Genomic DNA, 18,892 nt, shown 5'->3' on the forward strand with positions numbered 1-18,892 from the left:
GTATTTTGAATTGTTAAGCATTTTTAAACTGAAATGAAGAGATGAAACAAAAATATAATTTAGAAAAGTAAAATTTCTCTCTATTAAATGTTTTAATCAGATTATGAAAATTATTTAATTAAGAAATATTTGCTTGTAGCTAATAACATATTGTGAATTACATTTTCTTACAGCGATTTACGTAAATTAATTTTATCTTGAAATTTTAATTGTTGACGGAAACGTTCAAGTACGTAAAATGGCAAAATATCCCCGGAAACCGACAAATGTCTATGTAATCAGAAAGTATATTCAAGACTAAAGATATAGGCTTACATTATCTTTATTTAATATCTCAAATTTATACTTACATTACTCGTAAAGTCACACCAACTGGTACTCTTTTAAAATCGGCTAGATTTTAAGGGCGTGTTAGAATGACTGAAATGACTTAGGAGAAAAATTACTAACTTCATCCCAAAAATGCACTAACTTTAATTGGGAAAAAGGGAGAGATCAGCTCACAAAGCATTCTTAGATTTTCTCTTATTAGGAGCCTCTTTTAGCTCTGCCCGGGATAGAAAAGTTTCTCTCCGAAGAGAGTCCAGAAGTGAACTGTAAAAGACTTCGAGCGCCAATGAACTCAGGATGTTGTCACGCTCTAAATTAAAAAACAAAACAAAAAATATTTGAATTATTTCGAGAAAATAGCAAAACAAAATCAATAAAATAAAGTTATACCTAAAATCCATCGTTATGCAAATTTGGTCTTTGCTATTTTGTCTACCTCTACTTCAGCTTGATTTTCAGTAAAACCACCGACCCAATGGTTTTCTTTGTCTGTTGTTTATACAAACATTTATTAAAATGTTTCTGTTTTCAAACATTATTATTATTCGTTTACATATACTTAGATTGTGCATAATTAATTTCTTACTATAATTGCATTGACCTGTTTCTTTATTGCCTTATAAAAACAGTTGTGAGTTATTAAATTTTGCAAGCTATTTGCACAATAGTGTATTGCATATTGCACTATGTTGCATCCCCGAGAATATCCTTGAGATTTCACTATAGGTTAATAATAAATTAGTTACTCTTTACAATAGACCAATTAGTAACACTCTAGACACCTTAACTAATATTGCAAAACAAAATAATATCTTTTTTTAACAAATGCATTTTTTTTGCAATGTTTTTAGGTTTTAAATAATACGACGTTTATCAGTAATCACAATAATTAAATTTAATGTTAGAACGGAATTCCAAGTTAGATAGTCTGATTCCTACCGTTTTGTCCTCTGTAAAGTTTGACTTAACTTTAGTATTGCAATCGTGTTAAATGAATTTGTGCAGGAAATAGATTAATGCTTCTTTATTATATTAGTAAACAAAGGTTATTAAGTATTTGTAATCCAATGAGGCATCTTTCTGAATATAATTCTTTTTAGAGAATGCAAATAATAAAATATATCGCTTTGGAAAAGCTATTTGAGAGACTGGAGTTCGAATTAGCAAAATTTGACGCAGGAGAAAGCTCTAATTTATGTTTAAGCTTATTTATTTCCAAATCAAACTGAAATAATAATTTAATGCTTAAGAAAAATTATTACTATAGAGTCCGGTAATAAGAATAACATTGCAGGTGTTGCAGTTTGGAAAATAACTTGTATTGCAGAAGGAAATGAGTCATTTGTTATTGGAAAAGTTTGCTAATATATGTCAAGAACAGCCACTCCTCGCTTTATAACTGCAAAAAATAAAAAATACCCTTAAGGTCGTCCAACAATTTACCTCTACTCCAGATTAGATGTAATAGTTTTCCTTATTGTAGCGCGCACTAATAACTCGCAGGAGGTGTGTTCAAAAAATAACGGGAATTTTGTCTCAGTCGGATGTTTGGCACGCGTCATGGAATATATTTACTTCAACTTTTTTTTTAGCTGTAATTTATGTTTTTCACATCAACAGAATTCTAAATCTATTATCAGAAAATATTGCGGTTTTCGGCTTCAATTTCACCAGCTTTTGAATTTAGAATCTCTATTGAACGCTGCATAGGAAGTGTGGTTTTTAGGAGCTTTTAGGAGTAAGAGTGGATAAATGATAGTTCTTTATGGATAAGTCGAGAAAATGAAAATTTTCATTATTTTATTCAGATCTACTTTTGAAACCTGAAAATAAGGACCAAAACAAAATATTTTTTGTTTAAATATATTTACTAATTAACAATCATTATACAATAAGTAAATATGAGCATTGAAGATGTACTCGTATATGGTGCTTGAAGAACAAGAGGAGAGAAACTACTCAGCGACAGCACTGTGTACAGGAAATCGAAGATTAAGATGATCTTCAGTTCTCAAGGAAGTACCGGGATCACTGGCGATTCAGTCGGCAAGGTGGATTGTCAGATGAGTACTCTACCGAACGAGACGATTAGAGTAAGAAGAGAGAGCTGTATGAAACTTATGATATTTCGTCTTGACAAGTTGTCCGAATGGGATGTTGAGGTTGTTGTAAAAAAGAGTGAGGTTAGTCACGTAGAAAGGAGCGTCAACTATCTGTCGGAGGAGTTTTGACTGAAATCTTTGTACGAGTAGGTTTGGCTGAACTCCATAGCTCTAGTCCTTAAGTCCACATAGGTTTGAGAAGTGCATAATAATTGAATAATAATTTAATTTTATATTGTTAATAATTAGAATTACCTTTTGAACAGTACTTTAGCTTTCGGGCAGTCAAACTTTATCCAAAGAAATACTTTTTACTGCAGAATAATCCTGAATAATGTTGAAGACTGCTGTAGACAATATTAATTTTAGCTAGAAGAAGTTCTATTGAGTGGAGTACATGATGTACGAGGGTCGTTTGAAAAGTCCGTGCAAAAATAAAAACTACTTAATTTTTTGGGGTAAACCTTTTTTATTTTTCAACATAGTCTCCTTTTAGGTTTATACACTTCGTCCAACGCTGCTCTAGTTTGTTGATCCCTTCCGAATAATAGGATTTGTCCAAGTCTGAAAAATAGCCATTCGTTTCTGCAATCACCTCCTCGTTTGAATAAAATCTTTTTCCCGCCAGCCATTTCTTCATATTGGGGAACAAATAGTAGTCCGAGGGAGCCAAGTCTGGAGAATAGGGGGGATGTGAAACGAGTTGGAACCCTATTTCCATTAATTTTGCGACCACAACTGCTGAGGTGTGAGCTGGTGCGTTGTCGTGATGGAAAAGGACTTTTTTGTGGGCCAATCGTGGGCGTTTTTCTTGCAGCTCGGTTTTCAAACGGTCCAATAACAATGAATAATATGCACATGTAATAGTTTTACCCTTTTCCAGATAGTCGATGAGGATTATTCCTTGCGAATCCCAAAAGACAGTCGCCATAATCTTTCCGGCCGAAGGAACGGTCTTCGCCTTTTTTGGCGCAGATTCCCCCTTGGTAACCCATTGTTTAGATTGTTCTTTGGTCCCTGGAGTGTAGTGATGTATCCATGTTTCATCCACAGTGACGAAACGACGCTTAAAGTCCTGCGGATTCTTCTGGAACAGCTGCAAACCGTCCTTGCAACACTTCACACGATTTCGTTTTTGGACAAGCGTGAGCAATCGCGGCACCCATCTTGCGGATAGCTTTGTCATGTCCAAATGTTGATGCAAAATATTATGTACCCGTTCATTCGAGATGCCCACAACACTAGCAATCTCACGCACCTTTCACTCTTCTGTTATCCATCACCATATCATGGATTTTATCAATGATTTCTGGAGTAGTAACCTCAACAGGGCGTCCAGAACGTTCAGCGTCACTTGTGCCCAAATGGCCACTCCGAAAATTTTGAAACCACTTATAAACTGTTCTAATCGAAGGTGCAGAGTCACCATAATGTTTATCAAGCTTCTCTTTAGTCTCCTGAGGCGTTTTGCCTTTCATAAAGTAGTGTTTAATCAACACACGAAATTCTTTTTCGTCCATTTTTTGAAAATCACTCGACTTCCTCGATTCAAACGAATGCCAAACACAAAAAAATAGACCGATCTGGCTGAAACTTGGTGTGTGTTCTTCCAAGAGATGCTACTAACTAAACATAACCTCGATATGCGCCAGTAGTGCTATCTCTCTGACTTTGCACGGACTTTTCAAACGATCCTCGTACATTTTATTGAATGTACAAATTAAGTGAACTTTCTGACAGACTAGAAATAAATTTTTAAAGGAATTTTAAACTATAACGCTAGCAATATATCATTTTTAACTATTTTAACAAAGCTAAATAATAAATGCTGCAGAAAATGATAAATGTAAATTCTATAACTTTTTTATTTATTTATTTATGTATTTTTACGATCTTAGAATAATGTCTTTATTTTAACTGCCAACATTTGAATTTAAGCTATTACGAAGGTATCATTAAAATGATTTCTTCAAATTTAGTATCACAAATTGTATTTCATGTAATGACCTTAATAAGCTAATACTGGCCGCATGATTACCAAATATGAAATACAAATTTTTACTTCCACAATTTTGTTTATTTAACAACATAATAACAAAAATTGCCTATTGTTCAAACATTATCGTGTGTGTAATGAAAGTTATTTTTTGGCACAATTGACCTCCATCGGTATAATTACATGGGAATAGATTCAATTAGAAAATTATTTTCCAATTCTATGGAAACAATAAATACACTTCTATTACAAGAACTTTCATTATATTTAACGTCTCTTTTATTGAAATTTATTATAATGGAACGTACTAATTGTGATAATGTTTTAATTAAATCTGAACTTGGCTCCCACTTTAAACAATTCTGCTATTTGCTCCAAAATAACTGGATTCATTCTTGAATGAATATTTTCTGTTAAATGATGAAATGTTGATTTCTAATCTCCCTTTTTCTTTTAATTTACAAAAAATTAATTTCTATTACCCATTACCCTAAAGTTCATTAGTTGGTGGATGCTTTTTATGGATATTTAGGAAGAGTTTGTAATATAAGTTTTGGTGAAGCTAAGTGATCCAATCAAAGTTTATTGTAATAACGGTAAGAGTCAGTTGAATTCATTCTGTTGCAATTGTTTTGTTTTACGGATTTCAGGTTAGGTTAGCAGAAGAAATTACATTGTCTCCATTTTATTTTCATTCTTTCAAATGGTTATTTTTAGTCGAATGAAGATTTAAGTTATATTCCACTTCTTTTTCTTAGTTAATATCTTACCTCTATTTTCAGTGAAATATCTCTCATAACCAAAAATTGGTTCTATTAGATTGGAAGGAAACTTTTGCGGGTTTGAGTAGGTATACTTTAATATTATGTAACTCAGCCAATATTCGTTGAATTTAATCTATTCAAGCACCATTAGCATCAAAACATCTTTGCTGGCAGTAAATAAAAAAAAAGTCGATTTATTTCATCACTTTTTCGATCAAGGAATTCGATGAAGGCGATTTTTTTATTTGGTCCTAAATGTTGAAAGGGTTCTATCTGTATGAAAGTTATTGTAAAGAGGTGGTAATCCGTTTGCAGGAGGTCTCTAGAGAATGGATAGTGGGTGTAACAGAATCTCTAATAATTCAATCTTTTTTTTGGTTGATAGTTTGTAAAATGTGTGGGCAGGCGATTGTATTGCTGTAGTATCAGACCAATGTTTGGCTATTTTTGGTGTAATTTTCGGCACATTTTGTGATTTCTTGTTCAACACTTCTTCGCATTGATTGTTTCTCTAGTTTGCAAAAGTTTAAAGTGGAAATGTGAATGTTGTTGACACGATCCGTCGGCCACAGTATCATGGTAATTTATGTGGCAGTCTTGCCCGTCTATTGATGACCTATCGGTTTCCTTTTGTTGGGTAGTGTCCACCGTTTTCATCATCGTAAGTTACGATTTATCGATCCAAAAATGGATCTTTAAGGTTGTGTAAATGCAGAGGAAGAAGGTACCACCCCCACACGTGTCATTTTTGGTCTATTCATTCAAATTATGATGCACCCACTTTTCCAAATTTATCTCCAAAGCAGACCAACCACTAGCGGGCTAACGTGTAGTTTTTCCGCAATCTTCTGAACCATTTGTAATTGGTTAACTTCCTCTAAACATCTTCGATTACCGTAGGTGACCGGTAAGAAAGCTCTATCTTGGAGATCACACAAATAGTCACATAAATCATCAATTTCATGTTAGCTGAAATTAATTACTTATTTTGCGCGCTCTTTCCTCAATGAAATAATGTGAATTTTTTTTTAAAAGCTCGCAAATATCTATTAAGAGGCTTTTTGCGAGAATATTAGCAAAAAAAGTTCCATTCTGGGTTGTGATTAAAGTGCAACTAAAAAAAAAAAAATCTCACTTTTTACGCACTTTCTTCAAAATTATGTACTTATCGAGAAGCGAATTTGATGTAGTGGTTAAGATTATGGGTCGTCTACTTGAAAGTCTCCAGTTCGAAACCCGTAAGCAACTATTGAATTTATACTTATTCGAAAAATTGTAATAGTAAAATATGAGCATACAGCCCTCATCCTTGGCATTAATCTATTGCTTCAGGATCTTATAAATGCTTAGTTTCATAAAGTGTGTTTTCTTTAAATGATATTACTATTTCAAAAATTGCTGAAGGCGTCTACTATATCACCATGTAAGATGCAATATAATTGTAATTTAATATTCTGTTAGTTCCTAGTTCATGAGAGCGGTTGATTAACTAGAAATCAGACTGAGGAAGTCTTACCCAATGGACATTATGATGATATTGTGTCAATTCTAGATATCTAGTATTCTAGATATTTTTATCTTCTATTTCTATAAATAATTGATTTACCCTGAGGCTCTTGTAAGTTTCTAAAGAATTATGGAGGGAAGAACCTATTTCTAGCAATTTATCATTCTAAATCATCAGAACTGAGTCCATGGAGTCCATAAACAGACAAGACAGAAGACACACCAACCCCTGTAATGTAAAATATTACTTTGTAAACTAGCCCTGAAGATGACCTAGTCCCTAGGTCAAAAGCTCGGCAGAATAAATCTATTAAGACTGAAACGGCAATTATTTTTTCATCCTATTGAAACTATGAATAAGTCACCAAAAATATGAACAGCTAGAACTGATAAAGTACTTACAGGACGTTTTCTTATTATTATTATTATAAATGATAAACGTTCAAACGTCTTGAACTTCGCTATGAAAAATAAAATGATATATTATTGCCAAGCCATTCTTATGTTCACTGAAATCAAAGCCATTGGTTTTTCTCAAATTCTAGAAACCACTGGTAAATGGTTTCCAGTTTAAGTTTCTGGTTAATCAGAAATGCAGAGTTAAAAGTAAATACTGTGTCCCCTCCCCCGCCGGTAGCATTTCTCCACATTATTTTGGATGAATTTGGAATTTTTCTAATATTATCATTATAAAATGCTTCTGTAGCCACAGTGGATCATGTTTGGAATGTTTTAGGTGGCTAATTAACGTTATTACAAGAGTGGAATTTACGGACGGAGTTAAAGTTATGATAACATTATCTGGTTTATTTATTTTAGGCTAACGTTAAAAAGATAAGTCCACCGATATACTACCAGATAAATAGCTCTGTTATTGTTCTAATTCTGCCGTCAATGTCTACTTCTCATTGGCCCGTAAAAAAAACCAGATAAAATGTTACAAAATATTTTACATTTGCAATACAGTTATTAAATCAATTTATAACAGTAATTAAATAAAATCTTTGTTTGTTTTTTTTAAATTTATTTGTAAAGTTACACCAGCGCTAGATGCACTATTAGTAACAATGACAATAACTGACATCGAACTAACTAATTGAAGGGAGAAGTTACCCAGTGATAACACTCTCTAAGTCGTCTCCAGGATTAGCTACCTTCTTCAGAAGAGAGAAAATCGCGAGGCCACTGGCGTTTTAGTCGCCTAGGAGGATGATCTGGAAGGTGATAAGATGATAAATGGTGGACGAGAGGATTGGAATGAGAGTGCAAGTTCTGATGAAAACTTTTGTAGCGAGTTCATGCAACCTGGACTTACAAACGGAATTTCCAAGTCTGTGGTGGATAGTTAGATTTGAGACGTAAAATGGAGCGTTAACGATAGTGCGGAGAATTTTAGACTGAAGCGATTGAATTCGTTGAAGATTGGAGCGTTTCGTTGAACTCCACAGTTCAATACCGTACGTCCAGGCGGGTTTTAGTATAGAATTGTAAATCAGTCGTTTGTTATTAAGTGAAAGTTTTGAACGTTGGTCTAGTAGTCTTTTAAGTAGTCGATAACGCCTGTTAACTTCAGTTCGTTTAAGTCGTGTGTGCGGCAATAAAATCTGTGAGTTATATCTTAACCAATACATATAAGTCTAAATAATTTTCTAATCTAGACGTTTTGAACTACTCTGGTCTATCTTCAGTACCAATTTTACAAAGATACAGTAACATTAGTGTTGCTGCAATGTAACTATTTTATAATTATAATATTTTAAATTGCATAAGTATAACGCTGATAATTTGAGAAGATTGATGTAAAGAAGGAAGTTATTAAAATAATAAAAGCGGTACGAACACTGGAAAATAATAAATGAAATTCTTAGTAAAATGCAAGCATTATTGAAATCTAGAATTTCTTAGATTTATAATCGCTTTATAATTTGATTTCTGACTTCCTTCCTTAGACTTCCTGGCTTGTCTACACTTATCAGATCCTCCGCTTTATTAACTTTTACTTCTTATACTGTCTGAACATTCCAAAGTTTTGGAAATCGGCCAATCGTTTTCCAAACTTGCTCAAACGGTTGCTTTCTTTGAACTGATCAGCCAATATTTGTGTTTCAAGAGTACAAGAGCAGCTAGTTATCATTTCTAAATTCTTGAGATACGCTATGAGCTCAGGTTGTAGTCAAAGTAATTTCTTCTTCCTTTGCAACCATTATGCGATTTGTGCAGAATATTAATTTTATAAAATTTTACAAAATACAAAGTTTTTATTTGAGTTTTACATTGAAGTAAATTCTTTTTGAAAGCATCAATGTACGAAAAGTTGGTCTTATAAGCACGCTACATTTAAGGAGGAAAAACGCTGTAATTAATTGTATGCACGAGATATCCTTATCGTTTTATTTTATTTTTTTTATTTACCTTGTAATGTATTCAGCCCGTTTATCTGTACATAGAAAGGTTTCCTGCGGACGTCACACTCAATGAACTCTGAACCTTGACGTCGCCCGTCTAGGGCCAATATTGATTACAAACATGACTCTGCCTCCACTTACGTCATCTATTTGTACATAAATATTCAATTTAATCTATATTATTTCCTGTTTATAATTATTAATTAAAATTTATTCTAATTGAATGCGGAAGTATATTTTGCAATCGAGTCAAATTTTTTTAACTTGGGAGCTCAAAAAAAAAAAATCATTATCTCGGTTTGGATATCAAAGAGTAACGATACAGTTACAGGCAGCGGTTGATTTTATTGTTATTATTATTTTTTTTAGTTTCGTAAATTAACTACACGTACTTCTTTCACTAATACTTCTTTTGTTCTAATATTGTTGGGGAACACAAATTAAAAGGATCATTCTGATTATATTTGATAATACTTTGAAAAGGTTTCTTGTTTCCTAGGCACCAAAGTCAAAATATAAGAGGCCTATAGTGCCCACACTCTCGTTTTAGCCGAAAAACTTCCATTTTATAAAGTCCAGGGGTTTTCTCATTAGTTCTTTTTATTTTCTGCCCCAATATTGGCACTTATGTTAGAGTTTCAAAGGTCTCATATCGCAAACTAACGATTGCAACGCCATCAAACAAAAAGTGGGAATCACGACCTCTTACCCAATGGGGTCTTTTACGGGGTCCTCTTGGAGGTTTGCCAAATGCTTTGGGATCTACAAAGAATAGCGGGAAACCTTCCTATCAGAAGCTCCAACGGCAGGAATGTTTACCAGATCATCGTCAGGGAACAACAAAATTTAGGTAGCAGACGCCAAAAAAGAAACTGGTCCCAGTTACTAGTTTTGGGCGCGGTCAAAAGCTATTCCCCCGCCTAATAAACTGTTCCTTAAATTTGCGATTTAGCCTCCAAAAACCAAGTATCAAGTACGTTAAAAAGCATTATTGGAATTTCTTCTTTGAATAGAAATCGATGAACTGAAAATGCGGTTTTACAGTATAAACTTTCTGTTTTGACACAAAGGTTATTGTTATAATACACTGTTATTTTTTGAAATTCGTTCGCGAGTATTTAAAATCGTAATTTCCTAAAAAATGATTTCAAGTTTTGAGAATATTAAGATCTTTCCTTCAATTGCTATTGATACACGGATTTGGCTGCTAGAATAGCCTAAAAATCACATCACATTCTACAACTGCAGCTACAGAGAACTAGTTCTTTTCTAAAAGCAAATTGTTTTGGTGTCCTTTTTCACAATTTTTTTAGTTTTAAAGATATATGTTTCTCCTTCCATAAAAACGGCCCCTTAATAACGCATTGCGGCAGAATCCCGTCTGATCATTAATATTAATCATTTATCTAACTTTAACATTCCACGCAATAACATAGTTTTGACGGCGTAAATACTAACGACACCCCTGGGCATCTTACTTTTTTTCAAATAACTGGGATGTTAAATACTATTTTATGTTCATTTCATTTATTTTATTTTTTTAGATTAAAACTTTCTACATCAAAACTTGATCTTTCTGATGTTTGCTTATTTATTTAATGTCATTTTTTTTTTTTTTTAATTTTCTTGTGATGTTAAATATTTATTTTATTTAAACTATAAAATGATTACAAATTAATTATTTCCAGTTTTTTGTTAATAAATTATTGAAGTCTAAGAGTCTAAAGATGAAATACTGAGATATTAAGGACGGAAGTAAGGCAGTTGACAAGCGAGACGGCTGCCATCGTGATAGAGAAGGCAGTACGACGAGCAATTCATTCCGCGGAGTTACCTGAAAGCCAGCCACCCCTATCTGCATGGCTGTAGCCCTCGCAAGCGATAAGGAAATTACTTTTTCCTCTATTCAATTTCCATTTTTATTATCATTCTCGCCTGTCGAACTTGGAGAGATGTATTTCCTCTATTATGTCTGCAAAAATATAGCGAATATGTTAGTCTACAATATCTACTAACAATTTTCATATCAATTTACTGATATTGAAGGGGAAAAAGTGCCTTTTAGGTATACATATTGATGTGCAAACATTAATACTGTCAATTAATGTACTTTTTTGCTTGCAAACTGTTTATTTAAAAAACTACAAAATTTTAGACATCCACTTTTTCTTCATAAAAATGTTGAGGTGGTTTATATGCTATTTTCTCGAAAATGCTTGAAGTTCTATTAATTTTATTATAAAATAATTATTTTTTGTTCAGTTTCGGGGAACGTCAGTGTTCAATTTGCTCTTAAATATTACCATTTTACAGAATATTTTGAATTTCCCGATAATAACTCAACGAGTTCCTTTCAATTTGTGATTGCTGACAGAAATTTCACAAATGATTTATTCTAATGTAGTTTATACGGAATTTGTTGGGCCATTTGGCAAAGATTCAAATTATAGTTTTTTCTTTCTGAACGAGTGGCAAAGCGTTTGTTTATCTTTCATTCTTTTAGCTTTAGGTTGCCTTCACAGGAGGTCTGGTTAATGGGGAACCGTCTGGTGTATTCGCTGATAATTACTTCAGATATACATATTACATTCCTGAATAGATGGCTGGACAGGAACAGCGGACTGTTTTAGACTGAAGATCGCTTGGCGGTGACTCTCAATGAACAATATCCTGTCTCATTTCAATACTACTTTCTTTGAAATTCTAGTGGGAGGGTAGACAACTTACATCTACAAAGGATTTGTAGATGCTCGGACTGTTAGACGACCAATGGCACTAAATTCCCTGAATTGGTGTTAAGACTGTTCAGGAGTTGATTCGCTGGAATCTCCTTCTAGAGATGTTCTTCGGTTCTGGGTGCAAGGTCACTTTTTTTCTCTGAACATTGTACTTTAATGTTCATTCACTTTAATATATGGAGAAATGATATGTGAAATTAGGGGCTTATCATTCTTTTATTGGTTGTAAATCTGCAGTTTACGCATTTAGATCTGGTTAATGCACAGTTTTACAGCACACTTGTGATTAAGCTCGGCGGTTAAAATACTGATTATGGGACATGCAACGCATGTAGCTGATACATTTCGTCACAATCATGACTCTAATTTCTTACCATTGTAGTTTAAAGAGACACCTTTACATAATTAGGCTCTTACCAGATTGTTTTTGAAGATGTTTTCTGAGATAGAGATGGTATCTCCTATTCATCTAACCATGGATATTTTTTGGGTCTTGCGGAGTAATAAGTTCACAATCTTTGTTCAGGGCGGGTTAACTATGGAGATCTTGTATTTCCTTTTGCTTTTTTAACGATTCTTTCGGACTGCTCTGAATCTTATGACGCTTGTCTCCTTTGCTGTTACTGTTGTTCTACTCAGAGGCACTTTGTTTAAGGCTTAGTCCCGCCTCTATTCCTTTTCCTTATTCACTTTATTAAACTCCTTTTAATCCATTATGCTAGCCCTATTGATCTCCTGCCATTACCTCCAATGAATTGCTACTTAACTTCGTTAAGAGCTGATGAAAAATGATGTTGAAGCTTATTAATTATATTTATTTTAAAATCAATAATTGATGCTTAAATTTAACCAAAAGCCAATGAATGTTCACATTCCCAAAAGACTAAAATTAGAAATGACATCTCTTACAAATTTTTAAAAAGCTTTTTAAAAAAACAAGCTAAATTGCTTATATATATAACATAAATACAGCTTTATAGTGCGTTAAATTTTACGATTTTATCCGAACATTTATTAATGTAATAATTGTTGCAGTGCTTATGAGCATGGGACTGACTAGTTAGTGGATATCCTCAGTTCGAATCCTGCTTCTGACTTACCTTTTTATTTGTTAACAAAAATTTTAATAATAATTTCTGTGCTTCCGTTTTTGTCTACAAAACCAAATTTAATTGTTGACGTTTATTCCTTGCATGAAAGTAAAAAGTGATTACTTTACTTTCACTTTTTTAGATAAGAAAAACTAATAAGTTTAAAAGTACGAGTCCAAAATCTAATTTATTACAAGTGCTGTGCTAAATTTGAAAAAAAATGCCCCCCTAGCTTAAAAACAAAAAATATAAAATAAAAAACAAAGTTGCAATAAATCTAAGCGGTCAGACGACATTTATTGTTTTCATTTAGAAGATAACAAAAATTAGAGCGTAAGATTAAAAAGAAAAAAGACGCGCATTTACGTGTATGACGACGAGTTAAAGTGGAGTATGTAAGTCATGGTCTGTGCCACATTAATGTAAGAGCATCCTTGGTACAGGTCGCTCTGATAAGGTTATCCCCTCTCTAGCATTCTCTTTCTTTATTTATTTTTTTTATTTCTGTAAATATTTGTTTATTACAATCAATAAATTAAAAAATTGATGTCAAAGAAAGTGTTGCAATGAAACATTGTTTGAGCATCTTTGTAACAATAATTGATTTTAATACTTAACTTTATTTTTGTAAATTAATTGTTCCCTATTTTGAGATAAACTTTGATGAATGTCACGCTGAAATGGAAGGGAGATATTGAAGATAATTATTACCTAAGGTATCACTTTAAACCCTCTGTAGCTTAGAGTGGCTGAGATGACAATTGATTTCGACTTCCAAGTCGTTGTCATGATCAATTTGTACCATTAACAACAAGTTCCTTAAATTTTTTTTAATCTAGTTCTTCATCAGCAACTAGTTTTTAAAATACTTGACTTAGATGTACTGCTAATCATAAATTCATGCTGTAGTTCCAGTCAGTTTACAAAGTGAAGAACCACTCCAGACACTATTTTACAATATAATCATCAAACTTTAAGTTGCGAAAAAATTTAATAAATTTTCTTGAGCACAGTATTATTTCTTAAAAATGATTTTTTTTAGAAGATTATCTTTAATTTGAAGATTTTTTTTTATTTTGTAATTACTAAAGATAATTTAGTTTGATAAGATTGTAATTACTTTGTTTTATAATTGTTTTCTTGATTGTTTTATTCGCTACTCAATCTTTGGCAAGAGTGCGAGAATAAAAAAAATTATTATTGAATTTAATTCTTTAAAAATAGAGAAGGAAAATAAAACCAGTAAAATTACAAAATAAGAAATTGGATGTGAATGTGATTAATGACGCATATTCTAAATTAAAATTGTAAAGTTCTAACTTGAAATTATCTTCTAATTGTGAATTCCACCCAAATATTTAAATCTTATTAATATTATATAATTTTTTGGAATCGTACATTACACTGAATTCCCAATTTGGAAATAGGCCTACCGTTGCCCTCTGAACATTCCCTGATACAAAAAGATAAAATAAAAATTAAACGTTTTGTTAGTGCGTAATATTCTCTATCATGTTAGATGATATGAGCATTAATTATTTATTTATTTTTTATTTTTTGTGTGGGTTTTTCCATTTCTTGCTATTAAACTGCGTAAAGTTTCGTTTAAATTTCTATTGGGCAACCCAAGATTCTCAACTCTTTAGTCTAATAAAATATAATGATTATCCCTTTATAAAGGAACTCTAAAGATGTGATTCAAAATTCTATTTTCATAGTTTTGTGCAATCTTCAGGTCGTAATTTGCTAAAATAGATATTTCCACCTCTTAAATTGTCATAAATTCTATGCTTAACAGCAAAACTTTTCACCAACATGATTTTTGTCAATGCTATGCTCTCGAAATTCATGAAAAGTTATTCCTTAATAAATAATTAATTGGTTCATCTATTTTTATGTCCGAGTAATTGATTAATCCTGTTTCAATATTTTTAACTAATTTTAGGTTTGCTTTATCCCTTTTATAAATAAATACCATCATATTACCTGAATTCTATCGCTAATCACGGGCATTTGTATTTTTTGTAGTCGATTAAACTAATACTTTACATGGCATTAAAATACTGCGCGGTTTTCTCACCAGTTTACTGAACCTTAGCGCGCTCTCCTTTCGAATACGTTGAACTAACATCGCGTGAAGTTTAGTCAAACCTGCAATCAGTGGTGCTGAGTTACGAGACTGAAAAATGACAACAATCTGAACTAACTAACCGTTTACTTTAAAAAAAAACTTTAGCAAAGTTTAGTAATAACTCATTGTGATGTTCTTATTTGAATGAGTACAGAGAACCAACAATACAGCAAGGAAATCTAGGAAAACTTTACTCAATTGTCGTTTTTTTCTACTTGAATAGTAAGTTTCATTTATTAAAATTTGCAAGTTTCATATTCTTCGGCCTTTTTTTTTGCAAAAACCTTCGCTTTGTAAATACTTAAAATTGTTGTGCTTTTAATTTTTTCGTTTAAATTCCTGAACATTAAGAATTTTAAAGTCGTATAATTTGTTGTAGCGTAGAAAAGTGAAACGTTCAAACGATCGTTGGGTACTCTAAACGAAGGTAGTGCTTCAAACGTAAAGCTTGGATGATCTAATAAGTTTTAGTGAGCATAATTTAATTTCAAAGTCAGCTTCCCACGCCACTTGGCCGAAGTTACTCTCCATTAATTACCATTTCTGGAATAAGTTAAACATTTAAAGTGTTAGAGGTCTTGCTTAGTTAATTGCTGGGAAGTCATTCAATCCTTCCAGTTCAATAGCAGAGCTCAAAGCTATAATTGTAATAGCTAACATTAATGGTAATAGTTGTTTATTGACATTCTTCTACCTGCTATTTGCAGACTGTCATGCTATCTATTGCTGAAGTTCTGAACTTAGTTACTCTTAATTTCTAGCTTTTAACCCTCATAAATATTTACTTTAAAGAGTAAATCTTTCTTACATTGATGTAATTTTAATAACAGTTTACCTATTAGTTAAACTAATCAACCTTAGAACTAACGTAATATCTGGTTGTGTCAGTTTCTGGGAGATCAATAGTTAATTGTACTGTCAGTTAAAGTCAGAGACATATCAAAGATGCAGATCTCCTTGAGTTGCTGATACAGTTGCTAATTAGCTTATAATCGTGTAATCGCTTGTGCACATTTAACCTCCTTATACATATATATAAACAAATTGTTTTGTGAGGGCTTGTGTGAGAAAGGCGGCCTAGATTATCGAATTTAAGATAACAGCTTGTTTAACTTTTTCACTTTTATTAACTAGGTCGAAATGCAACAATACGGTTTATGTGTCTTATCAAAATTTTCTTTATTTTATAATTAATCTTATTTTAATTGAGCATCAACTTACTGAATGGAGATGATTATTTTATTTACAGAATTACGTAAATAATACGAAAACAAGATGTTGGGACTTGCCGGTGTGAACTACCATTTAAGGCGCAACATGAAAGGAAGACTGATTTCCTGGTCCTCGTTGAGGACCAAAGCAACCCAAGTAAACTATAAACCAGTGGAAGTAGATTACAGACCAATCAGAAGTGTAATGGTTGCTAATCGAGGTAATCTTTTGTTTCAAATAGAACCCTGCTTTAACTGTTTCACAATTTAATTATATTATTAAATACTGATTGATCCGTTGTTTAATTAACAGGCGAAATTGCGATAAGAGTATTTCGAGCTTGCACAGAATTAGGTATCAAATCCGTAGCAATTTATTCTGAGCAAGATAAAATGCAGATGCACAGGCAGAAAGCAGATGAATCGTACTTAGTAGGAAAAGGCTTGCCTCCAGTTCAAGCTTATTTGAACATTCCAGAAATAATAAAAGTTGCCAAGGTATTTTTAACTGTTTTTCTGTTTCCTCAGCAAGTCAACAAAATCTAATGATTAATTTATTTTTCTGATTTATTATTATTTTATTTTTTCTAGGAAAACGATGTTGATGCTATTCATCCAGGATATGGTTTTCTTTCAGAACGTTCTGATTTTGCTCAAGCAGTCATTGATGCTGGTATAAGATTTATAGGTCCATCACCATACGTTGTCCAACAGATGGGAGATAAAGTTGCTGCCAGGCAGGCAGCAATTGACTCAGGAGTCCCAATTGTTCCTGGTAAATTAGTTAATACTCATTCACTAAGTATGTGCGAAATTGGCCAACTTCATTGAGAATGTTGCAAAAACGATTTATTATATTATTTATTAAGTTATTTGCTGCACAATATTTCTATGAATTGGCAGAGTTCCTTCATTTACGATGAATGAAAAAGTTATATTTATTGAAGAAGATGAAGTTTTTAAGAAAAGCCAAGTTCTGAACCAATTTTTCTAGAGACAGTGTGCATCGAACGTAAATAAGATGCCAAATGATCATTACCAAACCAAAAATTGCTGCACTATAAAAGCTATGACTTCTTATTTTTCTTCAGTGGCACAATCAGCCAATTTACTGACTTCTGGACCCCCTAATTTAACTGCCATTTGTCTCAGTATGCTGCAGCTGACCTGCTGTTTTGCAGATCATTTGTTGTCTCGTACATTTGCTGTCTCTTACATTTGAGTATTAAAAAATATTAAATTTGAATTCTCTTTGTGAATGCTTTGACGGACTAATCTACTTCTAATCTTCATGTAATTTTGATAGGAACTCCTGGTCCAATAACTACAACGGATGAAGCAGTGGAATTCTGTTTAAAACATGGTTTGCCAGTCATTTTTAAAGCTGCCTATGGAGGTGGAGGTCGTGGTATGAGAGTTGTGCGAAATATGGAGGTAAATAATAATAAGAGAAGGGATTATACGGATTAAGTTGGTAGCGCGTTGGATTACTGAGACCGGAGATTTCGGGTTCAAATCCTGACGCGCTACCCTAGATTTTCTCATTCTAGGAACATCCACAGAACACTATCCGGTATTAGACAATACTGTATAAATGTTTGAAATGTCTTTATTACTTACTTAATTTTATTCGTAATCTGAATTTATAGGAAGTGAAGGAAGCTTTTGAAAGAGCTAGTAGCGAAGCAGCTAGTGCTTTTGGAAACGGCGCCATGTTTATAGAAAAATTTGTGGAAAGGCCAAGACATATAGAAGTGCAATTATTAGGAGATAAGGCTGGAAACGTTGTACACCTATTTGAAAGAGACTGTTCCGTCCAGAGAAGACATCAGAAAGTTGTAGAAATAGCTCCAGCACCTCATCTTAATTCGAGGGTAAATTATTAACTCCATATTATGTTGTTATAGTTGAATGTACCCTTTTTAAAGCCGTAAAATTGATTCTTATTTGATTGATGAAAGCAAGTCCTGCAGGATAAGATAGGTTCTTTAATTGTTTCCGTGACCATCGTACCTTGAGAGTCTAATATTGCCAACATTATCGAAAGCTTGTAAGCCCTTAGGTATTCTTGAATGTATTCAATATCTTCTTGGGAATTTAAAACCAGACACTGTTTACAGCGAAGTAAGATGTAAATCGCTAGACAAAATGTTGATTTATTTTTTCACCATTAGTTTAATGTTCTTATTTAAGTTATTCACGAAGATTGAGCTTATAGTTTCCAAAATTAGCACACTAATTTGTTTGAAAATAATTCTATAAATATTTTTTGGAACGAAAATCTACCGTCTATACTTTTTTAAGAAAATAAAACACTAAGGGTATTTTTTCTAAAGTTGTAAGGCAAGCTATTATTAATTAAATGCAAGTAAACAGGTGTACTCTGTAATGAATTTGGCATAATACCAGGATTGGCCGCTAATATTTAGGCAGACCTTTCTCCATTGTGAATACTATTACTCATTTCACACAACACATTTTATTGTAAATTTTAAAATGACAAGATCTTATTATAAGTATTATGTTCCTTTTCTGGTAGAACATTGTAGAATTGACAAGAACTACTGAGCAAAAGATCTCATCACTTATTAACATATAATGCCCTTTCGTTCATAAAT

At 32.6% G+C, this 18,892-nt stretch overlaps 1 protein-coding gene across 7 annotated transcripts in view; it reads left to right on the forward strand.

The window, feature by feature from the left end:
- PCB (Pyruvate carboxylase) overlaps positions 1 to 18,892 on the forward strand; it is a 146,674-nt gene that overhangs the window by 111,358 nt on the left and 16,424 nt on the right. For all 7 annotated transcript variants that reach the window (XR_012457563.1, XR_012457564.1, XM_074125154.1 and 4 more), the window contains exons 2-6: positions 16,313 to 16,495; positions 16,588 to 16,772; positions 16,866 to 17,049; positions 17,581 to 17,708; positions 17,924 to 18,148. Coding sequence is in view for 5 of the 7 variants with exons in the window: in XM_074125154.1 (XP_073981255.1) it covers positions 16,339 to 16,495; positions 16,588 to 16,772; positions 16,866 to 17,049; positions 17,581 to 17,708; positions 17,924 to 18,148 (879 nt within the window). In the remaining 2 variants the exon portion in view is untranslated. The remainder of the gene's footprint in view (positions 1 to 16,312; positions 16,496 to 16,587; positions 16,773 to 16,865; positions 17,050 to 17,580; positions 17,709 to 17,923; positions 18,149 to 18,892) is intronic.

Source organism: Rhodnius prolixus, unplaced genomic scaffold, assembly GCF_049639745.1.
Source record: "Rhodnius prolixus isolate KJV_2025 unplaced genomic scaffold, Rpr scaffold_3, whole genome shotgun sequence".
In the NCBI taxonomy this organism is placed as follows: Eukaryota; Metazoa; Arthropoda; class Insecta; order Hemiptera; family Reduviidae; genus Rhodnius; species Rhodnius prolixus.